This window comes from Tursiops truncatus, chromosome 2 (assembly GCF_011762595.2).
Source record: "Tursiops truncatus isolate mTurTru1 chromosome 2, mTurTru1.mat.Y, whole genome shotgun sequence".
Taxonomy (NCBI): domain Eukaryota; kingdom Metazoa; phylum Chordata; class Mammalia; order Artiodactyla; family Delphinidae; genus Tursiops; species Tursiops truncatus.
In genome coordinates this window covers 84,689,950-84,702,609 of record NC_047035.1, presented here as the reverse complement: position 1 = coordinate 84,702,609, position 12,660 = coordinate 84,689,950, and the positions used below count along the sequence as shown (strand labels likewise).

The 12,660-nt window shown below is 35.7% G+C and overlaps 1 protein-coding gene across 23 annotated transcripts in view; it reads right to left on the bottom strand.

The window, feature by feature from the left end:
* MGA (MAX dimerization protein MGA) overlaps nt 1-12,660 on the bottom strand; it is a 156,266-nt gene that overhangs the window by 7,693 nt on the left and 135,913 nt on the right. For 12 of the 23 annotated variants that reach the window (XM_073800769.1, XM_073800781.1, XM_073800774.1 and 9 more), the window contains 5 exons: nt 10,518-10,808; nt 8,823-10,336; nt 5,747-5,877; nt 2,958-3,009; nt 382-588 (listed from right to left, as the gene is read on the bottom strand). In XM_073800769.1, coding sequence (XP_073656870.1) covers nt 382-588; nt 2,958-3,009; nt 5,747-5,877; nt 8,823-10,336; nt 10,518-10,808 — 2,195 coding nt within the window. Of the gene's footprint in view, nt 1-381; nt 589-2,957; nt 3,010-5,744; nt 5,878-8,822; nt 10,337-10,517; nt 10,809-12,660 lie in introns of those variants that run through there. The other 11 variants (XM_073800770.1, XM_073800773.1, XM_073800780.1 and 8 more) reach the window with 6 other exon arrangements.

Sequence of the window (12,660 nt, the reverse complement as noted above, 5' to 3'; positions counted from 1 at the left end):
TTAAAGTGACTATCAACTGTTAAGAAGTATGTCAAAATAGCAGTCGTGTTGTGCCTTTCACCGTGATAAACTTTTCTAAGTACTACGGAAAACACCAGTGTAAAGAAGTCATAGTAAACAGAGTTTACCAGAGTTTCTAACTTTTTTTGAAGGAAGGATAATGACTCTGCTGGTTAAGAATCTGACTTTCAATGAAAAGCTACTCTGACTCAACATAAGGACTTTTCTTCCTAAGGGATTTATTGGGCATTCATTAGTCCACCTTCAAATGTTAAACACAAGCTCTATTTCAATCTTCTTCATTCTCTTTCTCATAAATATCTCTAGAAGATTCTTTCAGTCAAGCTCTTACTTGTCTTGTCATTTACACATAACACTTACCCTAGTAAGAATGAGACTTTTGGAAACCTTGGAAGAATGAAGTAACCCCAACGTGATCTTCAATTTCTCAAAGAGATCCCTCATTTCACCACGGCGGCGCCGCTCATTGGCAGTGTGTGTCCGGCGATAATAAGCAAAAGCCTCTGCTTCTTTCTGTAGTTTTTCACTCCAGTAATCAGGTTTTAGTTTTAGAGGAACTGGTGTAGCCTGTCCAAACAAAAGATCGCCACCTAAGTATCTTTCACATGTACCTGCCCTCTTCCTGCACCCCAAATGGCACTGCTCTATATCAGACACCCACCATCTTCTGCCTGGAGTATCATAACAGCCTCTCAATTGGTCAACTTACTACCAGTCTATCCTTACTCCAAATCAACAGTGTAAATTCTAATACATGCGAATGTGATATCACTTCTCAGCTCAAATTACAGTAGTTCTCAAATGAGGGAGAATTTGAGAGAGGGGATCTATAAAAAAGCTCATCTGTATAATTTATTATTAAAACTTGTTTTCATGACACAAATTATATGGAAAACTTTAACAAAATCTCGATTAGTGAAAAACAAGTTGAAAATTTTTTTTCGTAAATACTGTAAGACCCTTTAAAATTTATGGGAAAGGGTCAACTGCCTCTCTTCCTAAATCACTGTTCTCTCCAACCATTCCAAAGTGCTAGAAGTTTCCTAAACACACTACAATCCCACATCTCCATGCCATTACACAGGCTGTTGCCTGCACCTAACCCCTCCCACCCCCCCTTCATAACTTAACATTTAAAACTCAGACTTTGCATTTTTTAGGAATGTCTTTCTTGACCTCAGGATGCCTTAGGATTCCTTTCTCTCTTATTTATTCTACTTCCATTTTTAAAGTTATTTACTATAAAGAAGTAAAAGATGCATACAGGATTTAAAATATAAATATGTAAAGATCTTATAATGAAAAGCAACTGTATCTTGCACCTACAACTGGATCCTCAGAAACAACCACTTTTTGATTATTTTAGTGGCCTTTTCTGGTTCTTAAGTCTATATATATCCTAAGTTAAAAATAGTAACATACGCTTATTCTTTTCATTTTTCAATACAACCTATTTACTTCCTGCTATGCAGAAAAGGATTTAGCTCACCACTCTCTTGCATCTCACCATCCATCTTCCTAATACAGATATATCATTAATTTTAGTTCTCTATTGATCCCTTTGCAACTTGAAGATAATTCTATCTCCGTTTCTCATTTCATCAATAGTGTCTCTTTGTAAAATGAGGATATCAGTACTCATATCCTTCCCTTCATTTCTTCTTCCCTCTTTTACCTCCCAACTTGTCATTTGTACTTACTCATTTTTCAAGACTGAAAATTAAGTCTTACATACTTTATTCATGGATTATAAAAGTTTTAAAAAATCATCAACAGTGACCAACCTATTATGACAATATGAATATTAATCATACCAAGTGAGTAATAATTACATTTCCTGTCTTTTACAGTTTCTTGGTTTTGTGTATGTGTGTCCCCCCAACCTTGATGTTTCTAACTGCCTTTATTTTCTTGACACTGTTTACCTTTATCATAGTAACAGTGGTACCATATCATGGGGTATGAAAGTACCCCCAAACTCTTCTACAAAATCAGTGTCTTTCTAAAGTTAAAAACATGTACATTAGTACAGTGTGGGAAAATCAAAGATACAACCAGATAGAAATAAAATTAATACTAAGTTTAAATACACCAATACACTAAAAATAATTTGCATGTAACAATAATGGTACAAAACAATGGACTGTGTAAATAGCTATTGTGAAAATTCTTACATCTCAAAAATGTTTTAGGATGTCCAATGAAAAAATAAAAATTGTGATATATTCAAAATAATTATGGCCCTGCAAACATGTATCATATGCTCCCCCAAATCAAACCAAACTCAAACTAATCACCCAGTAGTTTTTCAAAGGACCTGAATACCACCCTCCATCTCAACCCAATCTCATCATTTTTATCTCTTAAATTAAGAAGACAGAATAACAAGTGGAAAATGGTTAAACAATTGCACTCTCTTCCATTCTTAGTGTTAGTTAGGATAAAGAGAAAACCTTCCTTAATTATGGTACTATGATATCCTACACTGAGTACATTAAGAAAATCAAATAAGGTTTATAATTTCATGGCTCCCTGAACTGCTAGCCATTACTTCAGATAATAACTAATTTTTTAGATCACCAGAAAAATCAGGAGCCTAAATAAGAAAGAATGCTAGCCTGTTTCACATCATATCATTACATTATAGGATTAGTTTTCAAATAAGCACATCAGTTTTCATAAACTCCATACCCATTTTAATTCCTCTAAATTATTCTATCAACTGGGGGTGGGGGGCAGTAGACAACTGAGAAGGGGAAAAAAAAGCATTAATAGTATAATTTCATTAAGGGGAAAAAAGCTGATTATATTAACTCACTGGTAAAAATGGCCCTGAAAAAAGTCATAGCTAATACAGCTAATGTTGTTTTAACCCTAAGGACAAATGTTATCAATTTTATTAAATGAGTAATTATCATTAAACATACTGTAAATACCTTTCGACTCTTTTCAGCAGCTTTCTCATCTGTAGTGATATGCGTACGGCACCTAGATGAAGACAATATTTTCCAATTCTTATTGAAATTCAGTAATCTAATACCTATTTCATAGCTATATTAAACCAAACCATCCCAAATTGTCTAAATTGTAAGCAGCTTCTTTTCCCCATGGTCCGATATGTGGCAATATGATTTATTCAACAATATGCTTTTTTCTCAAATAAAAGTGTCCAAATAGACCCTAAAACTGCAAATTACTTTTCTCAATTGTGAAATATTTCAAACATATAAAACTGTACAAACAAAATACATAATCAACATCCAGGTATCTGTCACTAAGCTTGAGAAATAAAACATCACCAAAATATAGGCACATTCATCACCTTCCTTCCTTCTCATAAGTAAATGCTCGCAAACTGAGTTTACCATGCACATCTTTACAGTTTCTCCTAGGAGTGTACTGATTCATCCCTAAACAGAAGATATTATGTAGCATTTTAAACTTACATGTAGTGTATCTTTCTTCAACTGATTTGTCTCATTCAGCACTGCATGTGAGATATGTTGATATATCTAGTTCAATCATTTTAACTGCTATATAGTATTCCAAACTGTTGAATTTTCCAAAATTTGTTTTAGAATGTTAGTAGTTATTTAGGTTGTATCCAAATTTCACAATGGCAAATTTTCACAATGGCTGCAATGGACAATCCCAGACATGACCCCTTGTACATGTGTGTGAGCCTTTCTAGGATGTATACCTAGGAGTGGAACTGCTGGATGGAAGAAATGCATGCACATCTTCAACTGTGGTCATGTCATACTGCTCTCCAAAGTGGTTTTAACTTACACTCCCACCTGCAGAATGTTCCCATTGCTCCACATCTAGACAACAGTACTATCAGAAATCTCGATTTATACCAATCTTATGGGTATAAATTGGTAAAGTCACTGTGGTTTAATTTGCATTTCCCACTTCGCCTTCCAATGCCAGGGGTGGAGGTTCGATCCCTGGTCGGGGAGATAAGATCCCACATGCCTCGGGGCCAAAAAATCAAAACATAAAACAGAAGCAATGTTGTAACAAACTCAATGAAGACTTTAAAAATGGTCCACATCAAAAAAAAAAAAAATCTTAAAACTTTTTTTTGCATTTCTCTAATTACTTGTGAGGTAGAACAAATTTGCATGTTTACTGGCAGTCTTTTGTGAATTGCCCATGATATCCATTACTTACTTTTCTACTGGATCTTTTTCTTAATGACTTGTAAGAATTATTTTATATGCTTGATACTAATCTTCTGTCAAACACATATTGCAAATATTTTCCTTACAGTGTGAAACTGCCTTTTCACTGACAGAAATTTTTTAAATTTTAACAATCTGCTCCTTTACAGTTATGTGTTGGTTATTCTTGGCCCTTTATTATTCCAGTCCATTAAGATGGTATCTCTCTGTTTACTTAATTCTTCTTTTTAAAAATAAATTTTATTTCTTTATTGGTTGATTGATTGATTGATTGACTGCTGTGTTGGGTCCCCGTTGCTGTGCGCAGGCTTTCTCTAGTTGCGGTGAGTAGGGGCTACTCTTCGTTGCGGTGGCTTCTTATTGTGGAGCACGGGCTCTAGGTGCACGGGCTTCAGTAGTTGCGGCGCAGGGGCTTAGCTGCCCCGCAGCATGTGGGATCTTCCCGGAAGAGGGACTGAACCTGTGTCCCCTGCATTGGCAGGTGGATTCTTAACCACTGTGCCACCAGGGAAGTCCCTACTGAATTCTTCTTCAATGTCTTTCAATAACATTTTATAAAAGTCTTGCACAACTTGTGTTAATAATCCCAAACAGATTTTTCATATTTTTAATTACCTTTTTTTGCTTGTTGCTATTGTTTAGGAACTCGATTTTAGTATACTGAACTTACATCCTGCAATACTGCTGAACTTAAGTCTAATTAAGTTTTTAAGAGATTTAAATTCTTTCAGTCTTAACCAGTAGGCAACTGAAGTACCTTCCAAATAGCCCGGAGTGAAGAAAAATACTACCTACAGCCCTCCCTAGACTTTCTCACTAGGAATGAAGAATTACTCTTTCTTAACTCATTGCTGCTTCAGGTAGCTGATGACATAACAGGTTGAAAAGCTCAATGTCTGGCACAAAATAACAACTCTTACCTTCTTTCCCTTCTTTCTCTCACACCCCAGTTCCTAATCAATACAAGGCTTACTCAGAACATTTTTTTCTAAGGCATCATGCTCTCTGTATTTTCATCTCATCAGCTGAACAGCTATGAAAATTTTTCTAACTGTAATGACCTATTCAACTAGCAAAGTAACCAAATTTAGAATTTAATGCCATATTCTTAAAAGAACTAACCTTTGTTGAATAGTCCACTTGCATCAGTTATGTTAGTTATCTCATACATTATCTCATTTAATACTTGAAATGGGGGCATTTTCTTCCTTTCATAGGTAAAGAATCTAAGATTCAGAGAGATTACAGACTTGCCCAAGATTAAACAGCCACAAACTAGCAAAAGCAGTATTTTAATACCAATGTATCAGGCTCCAAAAGCATATGTTATTCACACTTATATACTGCCTCCTAGCAATAAGGCAAGTTAATTACCTCTGGATTACAGCTCCTCTCCTCATCTACTACTAAGAAAAAAGCTAGAGAAATAAAGGAACCATGTCAGTTACCCAGAACTCCTGAATAGAACATTTAGTTTTGCTTATGGTCATAAAATTACAACAACAAAAAACAACAATCCAAAGAGAAGTAAGACTTACAGCTGTTTGAAAGTCTGTGTATGGGCAGCTGCGGTCTTCAAGTGGACAACATTAACTTCCTCCGGGAGCTCTTCTACAGTCTCAATGTCCACCTGCTCTTCATCATCCTCAATGTATTCTACACAGTTATTCTGAAATACAGCATTTCAACAGTAAATAAAGTATTGGGAAGCAAGCACACCTAAACTTTTCAACTGAATGCTCCCCTTATAAAGCCAACCAGTGCCAAACACTGATCTTAAACCATGAGTACTGATAATCCTAAACTTGTTAATCATAAAATGGAATTAAGTCATAAAGACAACATATGGTTAGAGCTAACTACCAAGAACTACATTATAAATCACAGATATATATTAAAAAGACATCATTAGACTGAAGAGACAGAGTCCCCAAAGGGCTGTATGGATGCTTCAGTGTTATTTCTAGTGGACAAAATTCAGGTACAGATATATTAAAGCTGCATAAATCTTAATATTAAATAGCAGTAAAATAGAATTTGGTGAGGAAGAAGGTAGAAAGAAGAAAAATTCAGATTCTAGTTTGAGTGCTTCATGGTTAATCCCATATTAAACACCCACAGAAACATATTCAAGGCAGATATGGAAACAGATTATAGCCCAGACAGTCTTCTAAGTCTCTCAACCCTACAGAATGAGAGCTTTTGAAGAATTTCAGATACCAAAGAAGCCCAGGCTTGCTGTACTTATTATACCAAAATATGAGTCAATCAGTAAGCATTTATTGAGCACCCACCACAGAAACTCACTGTATATTTATAACAGTAGACTATATGGATTATGGGATATGCAGATACTTTTAAGTCCACCTTTAAAAGTAGTGTTTTACTATGCCAGAAACCAAACAGAGAATACATTATCTGTAATTGTACTGTACCAGAGAGGCACAACTCAAAATGAAGCATCCCCATCACCTTATTAATTCTATGTTTAAACTTGCTGGAAAAACTACTTACCCCCAAATTACAGGCTCCCTAAGGCTAAAGGACATAAATGATGCAAGTCATCGTTCATGATCCCCAATTTAAGCATCATCTAAATAATGTGTATTAAATATAAACAATGGATATTAAAATTAACGTTAGGAAGCTAAATCAACAGAACCCCAAGGGTTTGAATAGTAATGTAGGTAGATGCTTTACCATATTTAAACTGAAGAATGTGTACTGCGTGGCTTTAATTGCAGGCTTTATAAATAATATCCAATAAACTTCATCAGAGAAGACTTAAAAAGGCTACTCACAACTTTCCTTACACTATTCCAATATAATGCTAATCACAGGTATAAAGTTATCATAGGTGTCACACATAAACATAAATACAATGTAGAATTTAGATGTGACTGTCCTTAGTTTTAAAAGGCCAGTGTACCTGTCAGATTCCCTATTAGGAAATTCAAGCAATGCCACGCTGTATGACTAAGAAACACTAAAGGTTCCATTAAGTCAGTTCTACTGATAGCAATAGTTTTCACTGATTTTAAAGCTGGACTGTTTTTGACCTGTGGTTGCCAAGGGGAAGGAGGTGTGGGGAAAGGGATGGATTGGGAGTTTGGGATTAGCAGATGCAAACTATATACAGAATGGATAAACAACAAGGTCCTACTGTATAGCACAGGGAACTATATTCAATACCCTGTAATAAACCATAATGGAAAAATTTTTTTAATTAAAATTAAAATAAAGTTGGACTGTTTTTGGTCTGATGCTTACCTAGGCTGACTTACAACGAAAGACCCTGCAAAAAGTGCAAGAAGATCTGCAATCTAACTCCTAAACTACCTATAGACATAAGTCCTCAAAAAAGATTAGGTTATAGACAGAATATGAGGCAAATGCGTGTAGAATCATCCAACTGTAGAGCTAGAGCCTCATTTTATAAATGAGACAGGTGAGGTACAGAGATAACCAACATAGGAACGTTAGAATATTTAAACATTTTAGAGGTTTAAAATATGAATCTTTTTGCTATATTTTATCTCCGTAAGGCAGTTAGTTAGGCATTAACAGAGAAGGACCAGGTAACACAGGGAATGAATGAATCTCAAGGAAGTGAGATTCTAAAACTGCCAGGCATGACAATCATTGTATTATCTGCTCCTGAAGAGAGGGACACAATTTAGATTTCAAGGCACCCCACAGGCAGCTGGCTATCACCTCCTTATGTTTTACATCAGACCCCACGTCAGGGGTCAGCAAACCACAGCCTGCCATCTGTTTTTGTAAATAAAGTTTTATTGGAACACAGCCACACTCATTCAGTTACTATTGCTTATGGCTGCTTTCACTCTACAACAGCAGTTGAGTAGTTGCAAGAGCAAGTCATCTAGCCTGCAAAGTCTAAAATATTTACAATCTGGCCCTTTACAAAAAAAGTTTGCCCAACTCCTGCCCTATATCATATCTGACTCTCAAGTTACTTAGTTCAGCAAATACAACCCTAAATAAAAGTCTAAAAAATGGCTTCAGAAAAATATAAATTAGAAAGGTCAAATTACAAAGGAAGATGACCAAAGTTCAGAATACAAATTCTAGACACTAATTTTAGGAGATGATTAAAAACAACTTTAGGCAGGGTTGTATTAAAATATTAAATAGTATTTTTCGTTTCTCTCCAAAAAGAAAAACATCTCTATAAATGCAGGTAGATAAATTATCTTCCAGTTCTAAGGCTGCCTATTCCCTGTTTCTTATATATATCTACCAGATAAGCTACAATCACTTCACATACAAAATGTCAAAGAAACTGAGACTGAATGGGAGTAGTGGTTTCAGACTTTTTCTTAAAAACCTAATTTGATAGGGACTCTCAAGCATCTATCCCCCTAAGGCTTAAGTCAGCCTTCCTATAATATCAGACAAGTCTCAAAGCTCAATATAAGCTCAATAAATGTTACCTGACTGACACAGCCCAAAAACTACAAAGTCATTTAATCATGATCTAAACCTAGGCATCCAAATCAATGTATCACGTCTTAGTGATCTTCTGGAAAAACTACTGTCTCTAATGAATCATTTAAATTCTTGAGGTTTCAGTCACAACAAAAATGGGCTCACCACCTTTTCTACATCATCAACCTCCTCACTCTGGTAGTCAGAAACAACATCCACAATCTCATCAATAGAATCATCGGTTTTCTCATTCTCATCTTCCTCATCATCCTCTTCCAAATCCAAAACAGTGAAGTCAGCACTGCTTCTCCCACCCTTCTTCTCTTGCTTTGGTTTTATCTGTTCTCCTGATAGCAGTAAGTGACCTTGAAAATGTCCTTCCCCTCTGCTCCCTTTGGTAGCTCTCCTAGGAAATATGGAGAAGGCTGCAGGACTAGAAATCCTACTCCAAGAATCACATTCAGTTTTTAAAATTCTGGCATTCTCAGTAGTTCCACTTTTTCCAAGTAAATCAGAGATGCCGTGTTCTTGTTGAAACACATCTGAATTTTCCTGACAAGTTTCTGTTTCTTTAATTAACTGCTCATCTGTCTCTTTCTTGCATTCTTGTGAAGTTCTAACACATTTCTGGGTCAAAGGGCCCTTTAGGTGTTTTCTCCACCTCTCCCTAATGCTGTCCTTCTCCAGAGAATCTCCACATCCCTTCTCCTTGGCCTCTGGCTTTGGATTAGATTGCTGCTCCACAACTCTGCTCCCTGAAAATTCAAGTTTACTTTCTTCTTTAGAGATAATTAGAAATTCATTTGATTTTTCCCCTGGATTGTCTAAGCCTTTCTGCTGTTCCACTTTCACATCAAGTTTTTTAAGCTGCACATTACTCACACTTTGGACTGTCATATTACTGGCTCTTCCAGAAATGGTCTTAACTTCCAGAACAGTCAGTTTTTCTTTGGAACTGTTATGATTCCTAATCCCATACTCTTCATCAACATTTTTATAGTCTTCACCTGTGTGTGAGCCAGTGCTATAGGCATGCTGAGAAGGTTTAACAGTTGCAGGACCTTCTTCTGTAAGGGATTCTTCATCTAAACGATCACCCCCATCTTCCAAGGAATCATTCAGAGTTTCTTCTGAGACAGTAGCTCCTGAGTTTTGCTTTATTATATTAGCCTCAGGGTCTATAGCTTCTCCTCCTGACTGCAGGGCCTTCTTAGTTTCCTGTTCTCTTTTTAAAAAGCTTGTTTCATCTTTTTGGTCTGCATTCTGAGATTCTCTTTTCATCTGAAGTGAAGCAACATGCTGAAGAATGGAGCTGGGAACAGGCTTTTGTCCTGGGAGCTGCAACAAGGCAAAACTACCAGACTGGAGAGGAATAAGACTGGCTGTACCAACAGGCTGCCCTCCTGAACTATAGGTTATTTTGGTTTCAGAGCCTGTTTTGCTTGCAAAGCTTTGTGGTTCAGGAGGGGAAATCCTCAGAGTCAATGTACCAGACTGAGACACAAAACTAGGTCCAGAAGAAAGCAATGATGGTGCCTGAGTGATAACATTCATTGCTGGAGAAGACCCAACAGTCTGAATTACAGGATTCATAACAGAGAAAGAGGAGGATGAAGCAGAAGATGGTGGAGTCTCTGAAGGTTTGGAAGGAGTGGGTAACCGGATTCCCATCACAGACCCTGGTAAGAAAAAGAACATTTTAAATCACCACTGCCCAAATCAAGACTTCCAAAGTATGCATTTCTTTTCTAACAGGTGATTCCAAGACACTAAGAAGACCAATCCTGGTGTATTAACATACCATATGACCAAATGATTCAAGAAAAGAGAAACTTATCAGAAATATCTCTAATTTTATACCTGGGTTCCGAAACATGACAGGCTGTAAGTTGGGCTGGGTATTAGAGCCTCGAAGCTGATGCAAAGGGAGGAGCTGGACAATCTGCCCATTAGGGTGCCTGAACAGGTTCATTCCACTTGGGCTCCTAACAGGCTGCAAGACCATCCGATGTCCCTGAAGTTGTGTGTTTGGGACAGGTCTAAGAGTAGGAGAACCCTGCTGCACTGGAATCAACAACAATCGAGGTCCAGCACGTTTCACTGTGTTAGGAGAGACCTGTGGAGTAGCCACTGGAATCTGAGGAGCATTTTCTGAAAAACAGGAAATGGGAAACATAGTATCAGAATTTCCCTTTAATACTTGGGAAAAAATAATTATGACATAGGATCTAACCATGCTACATATAACTTCTACTTTAAACTACAGAGTTGCTAAAATCCTGTCCGTCCATGATACACTACTTACTAGTCTTATGGCTGAGACAATTTACTTTAAACCTAAGTATTAGCCAGACATTGCAGGGCCTTACATTTAGATTGGTAAAAAAGAAAGTATCAATTGTCAAGAGGTGCATTTAAAGAGATAACACTTCTGCCTAATGAAAAACATGGCCTCTTAACCTGGTTCTCATTAAAGTTCAAGATAAAATTCTCTTGTTCAACTTAAAAATTCAGGCTGTTAACACTTAATAGACTTATGACTTAGTTTCACAGGTCTTACTCAAGTAAGAAAAAGTCAAGGACTAAAAATCACAAAGTACTAAAAACTTCTTGGCTTGTAAAATTCACTGATAAATAAGCAAAGCATAAAGATTTGTGGAAATTATTTTTCAGAAGGAAAAAAATACATACCCCCCAAAAATGGAATGAAATTAAGAGACATCAAAGAAGCAGGGAAATAAAGCCTGGTTAGGAAGAGGCAAAAGATAGTTTTAAAACAAACAGAAAAAGCAGAAATTTAATGCAGAAGATGTGAATTAAAAGAGATTTCAAAATATTAATAGTACCTAAAGATTCACTTTAATGTCTGGAAGAAAATACTAAGGACATGAAAAAAAATAATATGCGTAATCTACAGCTAGGTTTTGGGTCACAGGAATAAAGAGGAAGGAATAACGTAATAGTAAGCATAAATGAAAGTGGTCTAACATTACCATTCAAATTACTGAACTTCTTTAACATTATTATTTCCAATTACCCCTTTTTTTTAAACATTATTAAATAAAATTTTTCATCAGTTTGTCACTAAATATAAAAATCAACAAGCCAAACAAAACAAAGATTTTAATATGTGATATTCTATCAGATAGGTACTCTGCCCAAAAAACATATCAAATTTCTAAAACAAAGTGAAGCTCCTAAGATTTACATGACAAATTATATATAGAAGATCCATGACTACTTTTGAAAATGAAATAAAACACAAAGACCAAACTGTTTATGAAAAATAGTGTGCAACTTAAAACAAATTCATCTATCTTATGTGAATTAAGAAACATGTTAAAGCATTCTTAATTTCCTGAACATTTCTATTCACATTAAATTTTAGAGAGTGATTCAAAACCAAATAACTCCAAAAGCAGCCTTTAATACACACACTAAATATGTGATTACTTATTAATATGCATGAGAGGGGAAGAAGGGAAAGACAAAAAGAAGGAAAGTCAAATGAAAAAGTCAGAGTTGTCTAAATCCCAAAGTTGAGATCTACTTTATGAACCTATAACAAAATTATACACTTCCTTAGAAGTTGGCAGTGATTTGAGTCAGCTCCATTTATAAAAGAGCAGGTAAGAAAATCTGTTAACATTAGTATTTCCTCAAGTAGTATTACAGAAGACACTTTTAGGTGGTAGGTGGATATAGAATAACACCATATCACATTGTCAGCATTTTAATCTTTTGATTAAAATACAGAAGAAATTACCAGTCTTTGATATTATGTCTTTAATATTATGCCAACGTTTTCTAACTTTCTTCATTAACAGAAATAGCAAGCCACATGTTAAGAACTTACAGTAGCTGGCTAGTATTTGATACTTTTTATTATTGTTTCAGTGTATTTATTTATGAGGCTACCCTCTATTTTGGCAAGTAATGTTGGTTTCCAATAACAGTAATACTGCTCCTTTTAAAAGTACATTTAAGTGAACAAATGACTGGA